General features: G+C 41.6%; 1 protein-coding gene across 3 annotated transcripts in view; it reads right to left on the reverse strand.

Moving 5' to 3' along the window:
* Window positions 1-6804: 6804 nt before the first annotated feature.
* The window catches only part of GABBR2 (gamma-aminobutyric acid type B receptor subunit 2), a 454845-nt gene continuing 444545 nt past the window's right edge, over window positions 6805-17104 (reverse strand). For all 3 annotated transcript variants that reach the window (XM_061351451.1, XM_061351452.1, XM_061351453.1), the window contains 2 exons: window positions 15149-15266; window positions 6805-8284 (listed from right to left, as the gene is read on the reverse strand). In XM_061351451.1, coding sequence (XP_061207435.1) covers window positions 8119-8284; window positions 15149-15266 — 284 coding nt within the window. In that variant the 3' untranslated portion in view covers window positions 6805-8118. The remainder of the gene's footprint in view (window positions 8285-15148; window positions 15267-17104) is intronic.

Genomic DNA, 17104 nt, shown 5'->3' on the forward strand with positions numbered 1-17104 from the left:
TGTTCTTTGGAGGGGGTCGTGTTGGTTGCCTAATATCCCAGCCGCTCTGCCTGCCTGTGAGTACACAGGGTGCAGTAGCAGAGTCAAGCAGGCACTTGAGGATGAAGGAGAGGTTTGACCTTCTTGTTATATTTAAAAAGACTCAGCCAGAAGTGTTTATTAAAGTCTGGAAGCAGAGAGGAGTAGTGACTCTTGCTGCCCTGAGATGAGGTTAGAATAAAATGCAAAGAAAACTTCTGTTGTAGAGAATAGATGGACATCTGATGTGACTGCTCCCATCCTGTGACAAAACAAATAACCTAATGTTCAGTGGGGGGTGATGCCTCTGGATTAATCAGTTTGCCACTCCTAATACTGAATTGCTTTGCCACAGACCAATTAAATTAATGTCTTCATATGCCTTTCCACCCTCATTACAGTTTCACTTGTCCTTAATAGGAGTACTTTTATAACAAATGGCAGTATCATAAAGAGCATAATGGGACAGGAGGCGTGGCAGTCTAACACAAAGCAAGGAAATGTCTATGGAGAATTCAGATGTGCTAGTCTGAATATCACAGTTAATTCATTCATCTTCAAATGCTCACAAGCCAGTTTTTGTGGAGGTGAGGGCAGATTTAATTAGCAGTGAGCAAACAGGCCCCAGAGGGTTTAGTAGTTGGGTTTGTTCTTGACTTGTGGCAACCTGAATCAGACGCTGAAGGATAACCGAGAGCTGACTTTGTCCTTTAACTCAATGGTCAATTAAACCTGGGACATATTTACGTGATTTTGCTTGGAAATTTTCTCATTTGACGCAGTGAAATACCTCTGAAAGTCTTGAAATGTAGCAAGTACTGTTCTTATTTGTTTACATGGATTATGCTGGAACAACTCATGCATTTTTTCCACTTTGCTGAGCTTCACTCTCATCATAAATTGCTTATTGATGTTCAAGTGTCAGTTAATTCTTCAGTAAATAAATTCTTGGGTTTTAAAACTAAGACAAAGCAATAAAAATGGAATATTTAGTGGGTAGAGGAGGAGGGGAAAGACTGAAAAGTCCTCAAAGAATCGGGACATTTGTTAGAGAAGTATTCCTTATTACAACAGCACTATGACAGATATTTAGCTGTACTTTTAGTTGAAGTTGGAGAGTCTCTTATAGAATCATAGAATAGTTAGTGTTGGAAAAGACCTTAGGATCATCTAGTTCCAACCCCCTGCCATGGGCAGGGACACCTTGCTCTAAACCATATCACCCAAGGCCTCATCCAACCTGGCCTTGAACACTGCCAGGGATGGAGCATTCACAACCTCCCTGGGCAACCCATTCCAGTGCCTCACCACCCTAACAGGAAAGAATTTCCTCCTTATATCCAATCTAAACTTCCCCTGTTTAAGTTTTAACCCATTACCCCTTGTCCTATCACTACAGTCCCTAATGAAGAGTCCCTCCCCGGCATCCCTATAGGCCCCCTATATCACAAAGGGAAGCTCTGTGCAGGCCTCTGGAAACAGTAAAATGTGTATATGTAGGGAGAACAGTGAAATATGCTCTCTCCCCACACCATGACTAAGAGAAACCAGTTAAAAACCACATTTCTTCTGTGTGTGAGAACCAGTTTCTCTAAGATTTTCATAAGGATTGGCAATGAATACACTTCATGATTCTGCAGCCCTCCAGTAATAAGGAAAGCCTGGAAATAGCTTGGGCTATTGAAGTATTGAACTGAATTTTGAACTTCGAGCCTACTAGAAGTTGAGGTAAAAATCTGGGGGAAAGTTGCTCCCGTTTTAGTGACTAGCAATACTGAGGTAGTTAGTGATGGTTTTGGCTTCAGTTCTGACAATTTTAACAGCTTCATTTGTACAGCTAACTTTGTGGGATGACAGTGACTATCTTTTCCTGGGGGTGCTTATGTCTGATGCTGACAGTGATGTGTCTCCCTCAGAAGTGATTGCAGCTGAATCCCTTGCTCATTTGCATTTTTACGACTCCCAATCCATCATCTTGCACATGTGTATTGGTTGTTTTGGTATTTTTCCCCCTTTTCTCCCATTAGCTCTGTTACTTTGCTCAAATAGTGTCTTCCAGTGACCTAAGTATGAGGCAAGGCAAACTGAAGAGGATTTCTTTCCAGTGTTAAGAGTCAGGATAAGTTGTGACTCTTACAGAATTGTTAACTTTAAGCCTTTAACCTCAATGTCATCACCTACCCTCTGCAACCCTACTGTGAAGGTATTGTCCTTGTCCCCTGTTATTGTTAGTGTCCCTCTACTCCTCTTATCAGGGGACAGTGGAAGTCTTTGGAAATGTGACTGCCTTTAAGATGAGCAACTAAGACTTTGCTTCCTTTTAACTTTCTTGAGGAGAAACTAATCTATTTGGAGCAATTTGCTTTTCTCAGCAGGTCCTGTGGTGGTACCTCCATCTGCAGGTGCCTCTCAGAACACTCTTGGGTGACTGGTCCTGGCACTGCTGTTCCATTGGCTTTATCTCCTGAACCGCTCAAGAGATGACTTCCACCTCTGCTGTTTTGTCTTTGGCTATCTGCTTCAGACACAGCTCTTATAGGGGATAAAGTGATCAGTTTCTCAGGCTGGAGGAACAACAAGAGCTGTGCTGGTGTTGTGTTGTATAGATGTAATAAGATATCGTGTCCAAAGTAATAAGGTTTCTCAAAAAGGGATGTTCACATGCTGGGGAGGAGTGCTTTCTTCTTACAAGGCTTGTACTTGTTTGTCTATCCAGTTGATAGCCTACTTAATAATGTGGACTAATCATTATGTCAGCTAGCTTATTTGGTGAGGATGTGAGGTTTCTCCATCCTGTAGAAAAGATGTCTCCGTTCCTCTGTCTGCTGGGAGGGGTACCTGCTGTTTGGAAATACTTGAGTACCCTTAGCTAGGGCAGAGCACTTTATGAGTACAAAGTCATGTATGTATTTCCTACCTGCTCTTTTCCAGTTTTTCGTTTCTGCTTTATGCTCATTTTTCCTTAGGCTTGGACAAAGAGGGGATGTTCAGCTACAGAGGCTCAGGGGTTTGCATTGTGTGGCAGAGTGGGCCAGGGCCAAGGAACATTAGGCTTTGTGGTATATGTCCTTAGAATGGGTTTTGCTTTTAGATGGTTGACAAACTGACAAAGCAGGAGGTAGCATGGATGTCTCTGCCTTAGCCCTTATGGTGCTTTCCACACCATTAATGCTGGGCTGCATGCACTTGCTCAGTGTCCTGCCAGTGCTCTCTTTAACACTAACACACACACACAGTTTTCCAGTCAAACCTGGCATAATGGATGACTTCATGTTTGTGAGGTGGTTTGCTACCAGCGGCAGCTCCTCTGCTCAAGCAGGCATCACACACTGCTGACTGCAGTAGCAGGTAGGAGGGTGTTCTAGTCTCTGAAGTGGTTACAGCTGAAGGTTGTAAATGTAGGTGATACTTCCTCAGTTTAAATTGCACTCAGTAAGTGTGGGTACAGGGCTCTGCTACATAACCTCTTGCCAGAAGATACACATCCTCAGTTCCAGCCAAAGCCTTCTTTGTGAAGTCATGAAGATGTCTTCTTTCTCCTGAAGCTCAAGGTCATCTGAGCTCCTTTCTGCTATGCTTCTGCGAGGGAGCCAGCTCAGAGGCTGCTTGCTGCTTGTCCCTAAAGCTGGCGCTCCCACTTCCTGCTCCTGTCCTCAGATCTGTTTGACCTCTACTGAAATTAGCCTTTAAAGTTCAGTAGGTTGTTTAAATGCTTTTGTGATGCTTGGCTTTGATGGCATTAGTAGCAGCTGCTTTCCTGCAAGTGGTGAAGCACATAGTGATTGGAGATGCTTCTCCTTTCTCCTCCTATCTGCCCCTCACTCTTTTTCTTTGGCCCACTTCAGCACCCCATCACTGTGGGATGTGTGTGTGTTTAACACAGGTGTAGTTTGCAAAACTGGTGGCTCAAAATGTTTGCAGGTTAAGAGATGTCTGAGACTACACTAATGTGATGGTACTGCCACCCAGGGTTGCCCCAGTGAAAAACCCAGCATGGGCTCAGTCCATCTCTTCCCCATCTCTCCCTTTGCAGCCCCAGCCCCTCTGCATTGCAGATGCTTTGCAATGTCATTTGGTGACTAGCGATAAGCACGGCAAACTGGCAGAATCCCGATCGGCTCAAGAGGCAGTGAGCTCTTGAAAGTGCACTTGTGAATACTATTCATGCATATTAAAGTAATGGCCATAAGTACTATTCGCATCTCAAGAGATGGAAAAGGCAGTCAGTAACTGAGGACCAAACTTGGATAAAAATCATAATGTTTAATCCACTTTAATAAACCTGTCAGTCTTCTCAGGCATAGAGAAGAAAATCCCCATTAAAAGAATCGGTGACAAGGAGAGTGAGTACACTGAATGGGCAGACTGGCCCATCCTTTGGGCTGTGGTCTGAGTGCACAGTAAAGCCCTGCTGATATCCAGAGGGTGCTGTGGAAGTTCTGAGACAGGTCTTGCTGGGCTGGCTTCCAGCAGCTAAGCAAGCCTGAGCAGAAAGGGACAGAAACAGTAATCCAGTCTTGTGGAGAACAAGAACACCATACTGGGATTTATAATGAACAGGCTCTGAAAAGACCAGAAAAGATTTGATAAACATTTAAGAAAAGCTGTTATATCTTTTAGAAGAAATATAAAACTGAAAAAGTGCCTTTTTTGGTCTTCCCTCACCATCCTTGACTTAATTAATTATTTGAAAGGAGAGCTGCAACATTAGTAATCTTCAATAACAGTTTTATGACTTTGAAGAAAATGTATTTGCTGTGACTGTGGAATCTCAATAGTTCAAATAAATCTGCTCCTCTGACCTCTCCCTCTTATTTTTATTCCTAAGACCTCTTCAAGCTATGTCTTGCTTTGTTCTGGTTTCATATTATTCTTGAGCAGCTCTAAGTTGTTCACATCCTCCCACAATTTCTAGTTGAATATAGGTTTCATAGGTTTCACAATAATGTTGTCTAGATTTTTTTTCCCCCCCTTTATTGAATGAGATGTGATGTATCTGAGTTTCTTCTGCCATCTGGTACTGTGCATTGAGAGCCACAATCCATGCTGTTAACTCCTCACTGGTATTTTCTCTTTTGCTTGTGTTCAATGGGACTCATAAGCTGCATTAGAATTCTGCAGAAAACACGTTTGTGGTGGCTCTGAACTCCCTCATCTTGGACTTTATGTCACTTTTTGCTGGCTTGAGAATGTTCCTGTTGAAAAGCAAACTAAAAATGCTCTTTCCTCTAGCTGGCTCATTGCGCTACATTCCTACCCTCCTGTTAATGCCACGCAAAAGAACCTGGTTTAGGACACAAAACCCACCACATGGATGGAGAGGTTTAGTGCTTGCCTTCATGAAACAATGATCAGAAACTCTCATTTGCTGAAGTGTCAATTTTACTGTAAAGCTAAATATTGGCACAACCAATAATTTATGTGAAATAGTAAAATCTTTGTTTTTCTCCTGAATTCATACTCGCTGTTGTGCAAGAGAGAGTAGTGCATGTATTAAGTGTGGTTTGGATGTAAATGTTCAGCATATGTTTGACTATTTTCCCATTTGATAAAGGGCTTAGACTTCACTAATGAGTACAGAAGAAATTGTATTTCAGAGCAAAAGCTCACCTATCTGCTTTCTCTAGATGCGAGCCCTTCAGCTTCTAGGATGTGTATTTTAACTTTTTGTTACAATGTGGTTGTGTAATAGGATTCTTTCTTCGCCAGTGAGGCTTTTATATGTACCTACGTTTATATATCTACACACACATTAAAGATGGAACCAAGTCCAAAAGCTAGGTTTTATATATTTTATTCATAAAAACAGATTTGCAACAATTTATTAAAAATTGATCTCATGCAGTATAAGGTTATACAAGAAATTCTTCATTTACATTTTATTCTGGCAGTTCCAGTCTAGTTTAAAGCATTTGTGCACTAACATAATTGGAAAATGCCATTGGGGCACAGCCTCTTCATAAATTTACAGTACATTTTTGCTGCAGTATAAAAGAACAGAAACATTAAATAGCTATATTCACTTGGTTGGTCTTGTTATCTGCAGTAAAGTAAAAAAAAATGTTATGGGAGAAACTACAGTATCATTGAGACAAAGAATGTACTGCATGGTTTAAACCTAATAAACGTCGCACAGTCAGTATTCACGAAGTTACAGACACACACACACACACTCACCTCCAATGGTCCAATACTTCTGGTTTGTTTTTTTCCTGCTAAGTTGGAATAATATTTCTACAGAGATCTTTGTGTACACATTATATACAATATTGTAATTTTCTCTTTTTAAAAAGTAACATTCCTTTTAAAATAAACCAGGCCCTGATGATATTAATAAAGCAAGAGAATACTGTCAACACACATTGAGTGACAACGTCAGTGTTTAGTGCTTAAACAGAGTAATGAGTTCTATTTTATCTGTGTTTATACTTACATGTTTTTGTTCTAAAAGCTACAGATATTTCCATATCCTCTCTTACTGTATGTGCCAAGTGAAATATTTTGTGATGCTCCTGATTTTAAGATTTAGATACATATTCATGTTGGTTTTGGCCACTATGAGGTGTATTTTATTTTTAATGGAGATTTATGCTAGCTTTTCATAGCTGTGGTTAAGTCCCTCAGCTAATGAACCTCTACAGCTGTGCTTCAGTCATTGCTGATTTGTAATCCTTTATAGGAATGTCATTCCAAAGGTTTGGTCTGAGGTGCACAGGCACTGGTCAGAGAAAACTGAGAGCCCAGTGGGTGCTTCACGTGTATTCCCCCCCCCCCCCCCTCCCCCCCCCTCCCCATACTCTTAGCAAACAGCCCTGGCAGTGGGATGCCACGTTTCCAGCCTCTTGGAAAAAGAAGCTGCATGTCTGTCTCACCTGTGTCTGATGGTTTGGCTCCAGAGCTGGTCCAGACAATATGCCACTATCGTTCATCCTAATTTTTTTTTAGGGGATGGAGCTAATGTATTAAAACCCATTGCTTTTTTACAGTTTTTTTAGGATTCAAATAAAATATTCTATTGGTAAATTTGATTTGTCCTCTCCATTACCCGCTACAACTGTCACACACAGGTACAAAGCAAACATAGTGTATATTCACATCTATGTGTTCTGCAGGCTTTGCCTGCAGCAGCAAAGTGCTGTGCCCTAAGCCCTCCCCCCAAGTCCACTAAATTAATTTCATTGTAATGTGTAACATAATTCAAACAAACTATGAAAAACAATCCATCCTGTGACATTAAGACTTTACTACCCATCTGTCCTCAGCTTCTTGAACTACCATCGCTAGGACTTCCGCTGACAGTTTAGTACAGTACGGTTGGTGGTGTTTATTCTGAAATAGGTGCAACAACTTTGCTATAAATAAAGCTGCAGATGGTCAACAGTCACTCCCATCGTCCCTGAAGAAGGGTGAAGTGCTCTGCTCCCAACCAGCAGCCCTCCAGCTCAGACAGCTCGGAGCTGGAGCTTCAGCCTCTGCTTGGGTTTCACCTACAGCTGCAGGTTAAGGGTGACCCTGCTCACAGCACTGCAGAGTCTCAATGACACCCGAGGAACCATTTCTCACAATTCTTTCCTATCGAACACCGTCCCTGAAATGAAAACAAGCAAGACTAACCAGTGCAGAATGCTTCCAGTGATTTAACACAAGTCTTGTAAAAATGAGTGGATCTATTTCAATAAATATGGTATAGCTCAACTGTTGTATTTTCCTTACATGGATACAGTATAGAATTGCATGTTCTTAGGAGCCACATAAAGCTCAGTGACATTTGATTGTTTTGTTTTTCCCAGTGTCTTATTCGAAAAATCCATATTTCCCATCCTCCTTGTTGCTAGTAGAAATTTGGGAAGAAACGTTTTTTAGTGACTTCTATGTGAAGAAATAAAAACTCCATGGATAAGGCTACAGATCAAACTCCTTGTGTCCATCTCCTTTGCCTTCCCACATGAGTTACACGGGCACTCCTGTGATGACGGCCTCAGCGGTAGTTCCTCTGCAGTAAGAGCCAATGTTGCATGTTTGTAGCAGAGTTCTAGGTCAGATGTTTAGTCCAGTCATTGAGTACTTAAAAGCAGTTCAGGAAGCACTAATCTCCCTTTCCTACAGCCCCGAAACCATTACTCGGAAGGAGGGCGGCACATGTCTGTGCCGAGGGCTGGCACTGGGGCTTACGCAGGGACTGGCACAACTAGCATCAACTCCTCCTATGGATGGCAAGTAGGCATGATGAAGAATGGGCAGCTGCAAAGACAGCCGACGCTGTATGCTGCGGGACAGACACAGGGAGAAGAGTGTTAGCCAAGAGGAAAATGTTATACGTTACATGCTTGATATGTTTGCTGGGTTGCTGTAAGGGTTTTTTCTGTGCCTGCTGCTGTGGTGGAAAGGGTTAATGCCAAGAGAATTACTTTCACTGTTGTTGAGCTGTGCCACCGTGTTATTTCCCCTTGGAGACTTTTTTTCTGAAAGGCTAGACCTGACAAAGGAAGCTAAGTTCTCAGAATCCCACAACCTTCTGAAATTCCCAGGAACTCTCATGTTAATTGTTTGACTGTTAATACCCGAAAAAGGGAAAACCTTAAGTCTGCAATGAGGGCATATGACTTAGCAACCCTCATGGCAAAGTGATCTCTTGCAATACGGAACCCAGCTAACTGTGTAGACATGCATGAGGTCATGGCTGAGTTTTAAACCATGCATCACTTAGCACGAGGATGTTAGAATGAAGGATGGCATTTTTGCAAGTCCAGCTAAGGCAAACATAGGCATTTGGATGGAGGGAATTTGGACTGACAGCTTTTTCCAAGTGGTTGCTCTTTGCAGTTTGGGTCTGTTCTTTTGAGGTGCTGGATGCTCTTGGGTTCCTGCAGTCAGTGTCATGGGACTGAGGAGCTGTCACTCTGAAAAGAGTCTAACCTGCCACCCAAACCAAAATTAAGTGTTAGGAACTCAACATTCTATATCTGATTTTCCAAGCAGATTGACATCATAACTGGTGAGGTTTTGTTTTGTTTGTGTTTTTTAAAAGGGATACTAAACCATGCTCACAGCTAACCCCTCACTGTAGAAAGCATGGTGCCATGAGACAAGGGCTGTGCTACCCCCATGATGTGGAGGTACTAGCACCTTTCACAACATCAAAATCCAGGTAAGGTTTGTTAGTGCAAGAGATATTTCAGTGATTAAGATGTTATCATACCTGAATGGCTTCTGCATTTGGAAACATTCACTCTTGAGACACAGAGGCACTTTTTAAAGCAAAGACAGATGTCAAAGTGGTGGAGATGAACTGAAGATTGGCTTTTTGATTCCAGAAGAAATATGCCAGTTCAAAACATTGTATCAGCACAGTAGTTTTATATTTATCTGTTATCTGATGCAATGATTGTGCATAGACAGACTTTTATGAAAAGTGTATGTTTGAAAGCTTGCCTTTGGACAGCCTTCCTCATTCAAATGACGTTTGAATTCTTTTTTTCCTTTGTCGGGAAGTGGAGACAGCTACCAAGGCATCTATTGCACTACCTTGGGACCAAGCAATATAGCTTTCAAATTCAAACAGAAAGAAATGTGATGTTACTTCTTACTTTCTTCACTACAAACTAAAGCAGTGGAAGTAGTTGTAATCTGCCTAGCTGGGAAATTCTTTCTCATTTCTTCTTCCCTCAAAAATCCCCTTTAAAAGTCTGATGAAATATTAATCCAGAGTGCTGATCATTGTAGTGCTGGCAATGCATTCCTGGGACTAAAAAAAAATCTATTCATTGTTATTTTTCTACTGTTCCTGACTTTTCCTGGTGCTATCAATGAAATCATGCCTCGCTCCCAAGGAGTACAGAAGTGGCAGGACTAGCTGTTTCCATTTGCTGCATCCTTATGAGTCTGACACTGCAGATTGTCATTCTGTCTCTTGTTGCAGGGTCAAATGCAGAATTGCCCATGCTTACTTTCCCACCAGTGGAAATGCTTACTTTGTTCAACTGTTACAGACTTCTCATTAAAGAGCTTTTTGAAGCTATTCCAAGAGAATCCAGTTGCATAATCAAGTGAATGGGATTTTTTTTCACGCATTTAAGTCTTAGCCATACCATGGACAAAGCATGTTTATTTGGCTATGCCGATGGTGGCTGCAGTGGGTAGCAATTTTTGTTTTAACTGTACTTAAAGTTTATTGTCACTTGAAAGCTTTGTTCCTGGAAATTGAAGCCGAAGAGTGCAGCCTGGAGACTTGCACACAATTAAGAATTTAGGCAAAACTCTTAGGAGGGAGCACAAAACAAAACAAAAAAGTAACAAAATCCAAACAAACCTGCTATTTTCTCCGTAAGCAAAAGTAAATCTTGTACCTTGCCTCACTCTGTAGGGTGTTTTTTTATTCAATATCAGTGTTTTTTCTCTTCATCCACCCCTGCCACATTTTGTCAGTGCATTTGGGGCAACCTCTGGTATTAACTACTGGCCAGGGGATGAAGGGATTTAGAGTACCCCAGAGGAGAAGGACTGGAGGGTACTGGTGGATGAAAGATTTGACATGAGCCGGCAGTGCGCACTTGCATCCCAGAAGGCCAGTTGTATCTTGGGCTACATCCGAACAAGCTCATCTACCGGGTGAAGAGAAGTGATTCTGCTCCTCTATTCTGCTCTGGCGAGACTCCACCTGGAGTACTGTGTGCAGCTTTGGAGTCCTCAGTGTAGGAAAGATACGGACTTGTTGGAGAGGGTCCAGAGGAGGGCCACAAAAATGGTCAGAGGGCTGGAGCAGCTCTCCTATGAAGACAGGCTGAGAGAGTTGGGCTTGTTCAGCCTGGAGAAGAGAAAGCTCTGGGGAGACCTTAGAGCAGCATTCCAGTACTTGGTGGGGGGCTTATAGGATGTGTGGGGAGGGACTTTTTAGTAGAGTCTGTTGCAATAGACAAGGCGTAATGGTTTTAAACTAAAAGTGGGTAGGTTTAGACTAGATATAAGGAAGAAATCTTTTACAAGGACGGTGGTGAAACACTGGAACATGTTGCTCAGAGAAACACCAGATGACCCATCCCTGGATGTGTTCAAAGCCAGGTTGGATGGGGCCATGAGCAACCTGATCTATCTGAAGATGTCCCTGCTTGCTATAGGGAGTGTGGAATGATTGGTCCCTTCCGACTCATACAACTCCATGATTCTATGAATTTGTTTCAAGTCCATACAATATAGATGTGTCAAAGCATATATATGGTCAAGTATGTTGGGGAGGTCAAGTATGTTGGGGAGGGAATGGTTAGTATTACTGGTTTTAAAATCAGAGGATAAAAGACAACTGCTGAAGAAGATGGAAAGGAAAGGTGGTGCCACACACAGTACAGTCACTTATCAGGGTATTGTGTTAGAATAGGGCATATATCCTCAGGTCTGTACAAAAATGCCATTTATTAGGGATAAACAAAAGCAAGTCAAAGCTTGACTTTCAAGTCAGTGCTCCTAGGAACACAATGCAATGGACATGGTAATACATGATTCTACATCATGGGTAGAGGTATTTGAAAAACATTTTAGTTCTGCTACAGAAAACCACTGATGAGATCCATCGGTAAGTGGGGGGGGACTGAAACAGCTGCATTAAAGTCAAATATCTCAAGATGTGCAGGAGTGTGTAAACTGTATCTAAACAGTCAGGGATCATTTCAGTTGATTCTTCAGCCCATTAATGGAGAAGTTCTAAAAGATTACAACGAAGCACGATGTACTAGCAAGTAAACTAGTAATTCTATATCCACTTTTAATGACAGACTGAGTAGGATAGACTAGCATGAACCACTGTCAGGGAAGAAAATGAATAATAGAAGCGTGCTCATGCTGAGCCATATGAGTATCATGCAAGAATCGAGTCATAACTAACTACTTTTGATGAGAATTTTGAGTTGCTATAATTGACATAACTGGCTCCAGCAGGGTATTTTACTGTCTTTTTAAATGCTGCTAAAAGCAGAGCTTTAACTCAGAAAAATAAAAAATCAAGTTGGTTTCTGTTATAATGGTTACAAAGTGATAAGCTGCTTTGAAGGTTACAAAAATGACCACATAAAGGAAATAGTCTATCAAAATGGCAGGCTTTAGTGGGGTCTTGCATAAATCTATCATCACCTTTATTCAGAAATCTGGAAAACTGTTACGTATTGTTGCTCTTAAAAAAAAAAAAAAGTATAAATTTTAATGTTGTCAAAACCTAATTCACCAAACTTAGGTCACTGATGAGATAACATGCAGGAATGAAGATGCATAGAAGAAAGTCTTTAAGGTCATGGAAGATATTGCATTGAATGTATTCATGTAGCCATCTTACAGGTAAGCTGTGTGTGATCTAAGATGTGGTCTTTAGATAAGTAAGTAGGACTGCCAGCAAAAAAGAGTTGACTTTGTGTAAGAGACACCCCACCCTCCTGGGAAATGAATAATTATATGTATTCTAAACTGGTTCAAGCTGATCTCTAGACTTGAGATGAACTGGCATGATGCTGCTTCCATCCATGCAGCTAAGCTCCCCCAGACAGGGTTTCTGAATACCAGGTTGGGCCTGAGCATTACCCAGGAAAGCCCAAGTTGATACAACTGTGCTAGGCAGTATGCTAACAAGCACCATGGAAAATCAAAGTGCAGGGCTCGAGCCTGTTCACCAACACTGCTGTGCCTACCAGAGGAAGTGTTAATTTACACTGTGTAGTTGGTGTGAACAGGAGAGAAAACAGCCAGCCCCAGCTTTTTGCTCCTCATATCTGATGGTCTGACTTGGATATGGCATATTTTACATCACACATGGATAACGTACTGAGTCCTGCCCAGCAGGAAAGGGAGGAAGAGGCAAAGGGAATCATCTATAGTCATGCTCTAAGGCTGTCTTACCATCATGCAGACTGCATTTTTCTTAGGTCAAGGTTCTAAATCTGAGCCAAGCACAAACCAAATGTTTTTCACATTCTGACTGAGATGACTACAAGGGCATGTAGTGGTAGGACAAGGGGGAATGGCTCTAAACGGAAAGAGAGTAGAGTTAGGTAAGTTATTTGATAAGTTGTTTAATTCTGTCGTGTTGTTCCCTCCCCCCCATACCAATGGGTTTCATCAGTGTTTTTTTGTAGCAGATAATAAATGTTTTTCAAATACCTCTGCCCCTGATATAGCATCATGTTTTTCCATGCACATGCCCTATGCATGCAGTGAAATGAAAGAGAAAGCACAAACTAAAGCTTGCCTTTAACTTCTTTTCTGTGTATTTGTTTGTTTCTTGACAAAAATGTTATATTTAATAGCCATAGAAGGAGAGAAGTGCTGCCAGAAAAGTTGAAAATATGCCCATGGGAACAGGACAATATTCTTAAAGATCACAAATTTTGGAAAGAGGCAACCTCTTGTCAAAGAGAGGGAATCACAAAACCCTAGTCTTGAAGATAGCTACAGTTCTCCCCTCTGTCAGTTCCACTGTGGCTGTGTGGTGTGGCTGTGGTATCCAAACTACCAGCTCATCCTCAGGGGAGATACTGACCCTTGGACCTGGCACACTCACAGCTGTGCAAGTGCTGAATGACACAGTTTTGATTTACAGGACTTTATTAATTGCTTTCCACAAATGTCGGTGATTGTTCAGATTTGTACTGACTTGCTCTTTAAGACCTTTAGGAAATCTCAGTTTTCTCATCAGTTACCACTAGCCTAGAGGAAGTTCTGTTATGTTGTTTTTTTGGTGTTTTTTTTTTCCCCTGTATTAAATCTGTATTGGGACTACTGAACTAAGCGTCTGTGTTTTTCTTAGCATCCCTCTTAATGTAAGAGGGCCATGTGCAGATGAAGCTGCATTCACACTACGTTATTTCTGACAAATGGTGTTGCAAAAAGACAGACCTCTAATAGCTATGCATTAAAGCACTCTGCTGACCCCATAAAGTCACAAAGCTTTCTCAGTGAGAGCCCTGGTTCTGTGAAATAACCAGTTATTTCAGACAGCTTTTTTTTTGTGTGTGTGTGTGCATATGTGTGCACTTGTGTGTGTATTAGATCTCGTGCATGTTTGGATTAGGGATAATTTTGAGTGCAAGGACAAAGTGAGGAATCCATGTGCTTTTCTGCACCAGGTAGTACAAGGCAGTAACTGCTATCTGCAATCAAGTTTGCTGTAACCCATGTAACACGTGACTCAGCCTAGTAATTAATTTATTGTGTTTTTAAATTAGCTTTTAAGTTGCCTGTGTACAAAACAGGAGTCTGACAGCTGTTGGCCCAGAACCTGATAAAGTGTAACTAGGCTGCCATGGGGAAATGGCTGATCCAAGGACAAATGAGCTCTGGCCCACAGAAGGCCCTATTGAGCTGGAGGAGAGTAGTATGTGATTTTATTGTATAGGCTCCTGGAGAGAAAAGCTGATACCATAAGACTCTTTTCCCTTTATGAAACTAGCAAGTGCTTTGTGCCGTCCTCTCCTTGTAGCCGCAGCATTGTTTCTAAGGGAAACTACTTGGTGCAGGCTTTCCTGTGCCAAAACTCAGGACCAGCTGCTATGGCAACATTGAAGAGCCCTCAGACTGTTTTTATTTCTCAGCTAGTTTATGATTGAAAGAGAACAAAATGGCTATGTACACCATGAACTCCTCTAGCTGGTGTGTGAAATAACTTGAAATTTTGATAATAGCCATGGCACATGTGTGCACGTATCTTTAGACATCATGTTATGGATGTTTCTAACAAGAGAAAAGAATTTGCTAGTCTGCCTTTGGGGCACCTTAGGATCTAGTGCCCTTGATGTCTTTTACATCTGGTGGGGATGGTAAGCTGGTGGCATGGAGGCATTACAGTACGACACTGGTGCCTCAGAAGTTGCCATTCACATCTGTTGCTGATGGGCCAGGCTTTCTCTGTAGCTGGTGCTGACTGAAAAGGTTTACAGTGAAGGTCTTCCCATAAAAATATATGAAAGAGTAATATGGAGTTTGATGAAATGTAATAATTTAAATTAACATCTTATCAGCAAGACAAATGGTGTCCAAGGTGGATTTTATGGCTAAAACAGCAGAAAGTACACATGTCCAAGCACATGTATGGTGACATTTCTTTCTGAGAAAGGAGTGCCTCTTTCTGTACCAGTGTGTAATGATGTATACTTACTGTTCTGGAGAGTTGATGTCTTCTATAGGATCTTTGCTTGTTCTGGAAGGGTCTGATGAGCCCCATTGTGCTGGTGGATTTTGATCAAGATGATTTTTCAAAATGGCTTTCTCACCATCTGGATGGACAACACATTCAATTTTACCTTACTGTGACTGAGGGACACCATTTTTAAATTGCTTCATCTTAAAATTTCCCAGATGTTAATAATGCCATGAAATAAACTCTTTATGCCTATATTCCAATACAGAGTCAGGTTTCCCTGTGAGTCTTTGGTACTCTTATGTTTTTGATGTTCTCCTTCATAGGAACTACCGCGGGGAAAAAGAAAAGGGACAAAACCTCTTTTGCCCTTCATTTGCTCTCCCCCACCCCACTTCAAAAAAGCCAGACACAAACCAAACCTTGTTGCTCATCTCTCTGTAGTTCTATTGTGCTTTCTCACCCATTCGAGGTTGTGTAAAGAATTAATGTAACTTCAGCATCATATTAACTTGCACTCAAACGTTACCTTTTCTCATGAAGAAAACCTCTTATATTAGTGTTTTCCTAGAAGAGCTACAATCTTATTGATGTATAAAACCTTGGTGCTCTTGCAATCTCATAAGCATTTAAGTGCCGTCATTCAACTATCTGTTATCATTTAGCATGGAAATGTGATTCATATCAGTCGCACTGGTCCATAGGCTGCCTGCAGGAAGGACAGCTAGTGATTTCATTAAGCTTTTTCCTGCTGCTCTCATTTCTGCATAGTGATAATACAGAAGATAATAATTTTCCCTGTAGGTAGCTTCACTTGTTTCCCCTGGGTGTCCCAGGAGTCCCGGGCTAGCTGCGCTGAAGCCTGAGGCATTGGTCCCCCTGGGAAATGTGGACGAACACAGTTGTTTTAAGAAGTCTGACTTCACCAGGGATCCCTCCTGTTCCTGCCTGCTTTTCCAAAGTCTCCTCCTGTGTTAAGCCAAATAAAGTCACATGGAAAACATCTGAGTAATGAGGACAGTGCACAGTTTTCATAAATAATTACAGAGCAGCTCCAAATCCATCACAGGCAGTTGTTTGCCACACACACAAAGAAACAGTGATTGCTGCAGGCACTAAGGCAGCATGGATGAGGACTTGAAGGTAAATTCCTGAAAAGGACACTGGAGGATTTGAATGCAAAAAATGGGTATAAGGAGGAAAAGACAGAAAATAGCACAGAGAAAATGAAAATAGCACAAAAAACCCCAGTGTGCATTGAAGGCTTAAGCTGATTTTCTGTTCTACTAATGCTTAGAAGCCTCAAATAATGCGTAGGTCCCAGCATGCTAGGAATATATACGTTATCAACAAGCACTGGTGGGACAAAACAAGCAGTAGAAACAAAGAACAAGGAAAGAAGCTGGAAGCAGAAACAGAAATGTTTTGAGGGCAAACTCCAATATGTAGAATTGCCCTCCCAGCATGGTCATCCCTGCCATTATTTTGTAGTGTTCACTTTCTGCTGTGAAAAATCTAACAAGCAGCCTGGAAATAAGTAAACAGGTGAGGATGCAAAAATGTGCAGGCATGGGGATGCCTATAGCTTAGAAGAGCAGGAGGGATTATTTTTCACTTATGTTGCATGGAAGTGAAGGGTGGGATTATTTTTCACTTATGTTGCATGGCAGTGAAGGGTCTGAGAAAGGAGGCATCCAAAACACATGAAGTTTCTTCTGTTGGGGCAAGAAAATGTCAGTAAAAGAGAGCTAAGTAATTCAGTTGTAGCATGAAGAGTGCTTAAAAAGATGATATGACAGGATTCAGTGATGGTTTAGATGTGAAGGGAGGACAGCAAAGTCTCAAACCTGACAGTGGCCAACATAAGCAAGTCTATCATCTCGGGGCAGCCTGAGGTTTGCTGATGTGGCATTTGCTGTCACAAGGTTTCAGTTTTTATTTTCCATATATCACATTTCTATGTATATTAAGCTT

Source organism: Neopsephotus bourkii, unplaced genomic scaffold (genome assembly GCF_033783945.1).
Source record: "Neopsephotus bourkii isolate Nb327-2 ecotype Australia unplaced genomic scaffold, CSIRO-AGI_Nbou_v1 NB_591, whole genome shotgun sequence".
NCBI lineage: Eukaryota > Metazoa > Chordata > Aves > Psittaciformes > Psittacidae > Neopsephotus > Neopsephotus bourkii.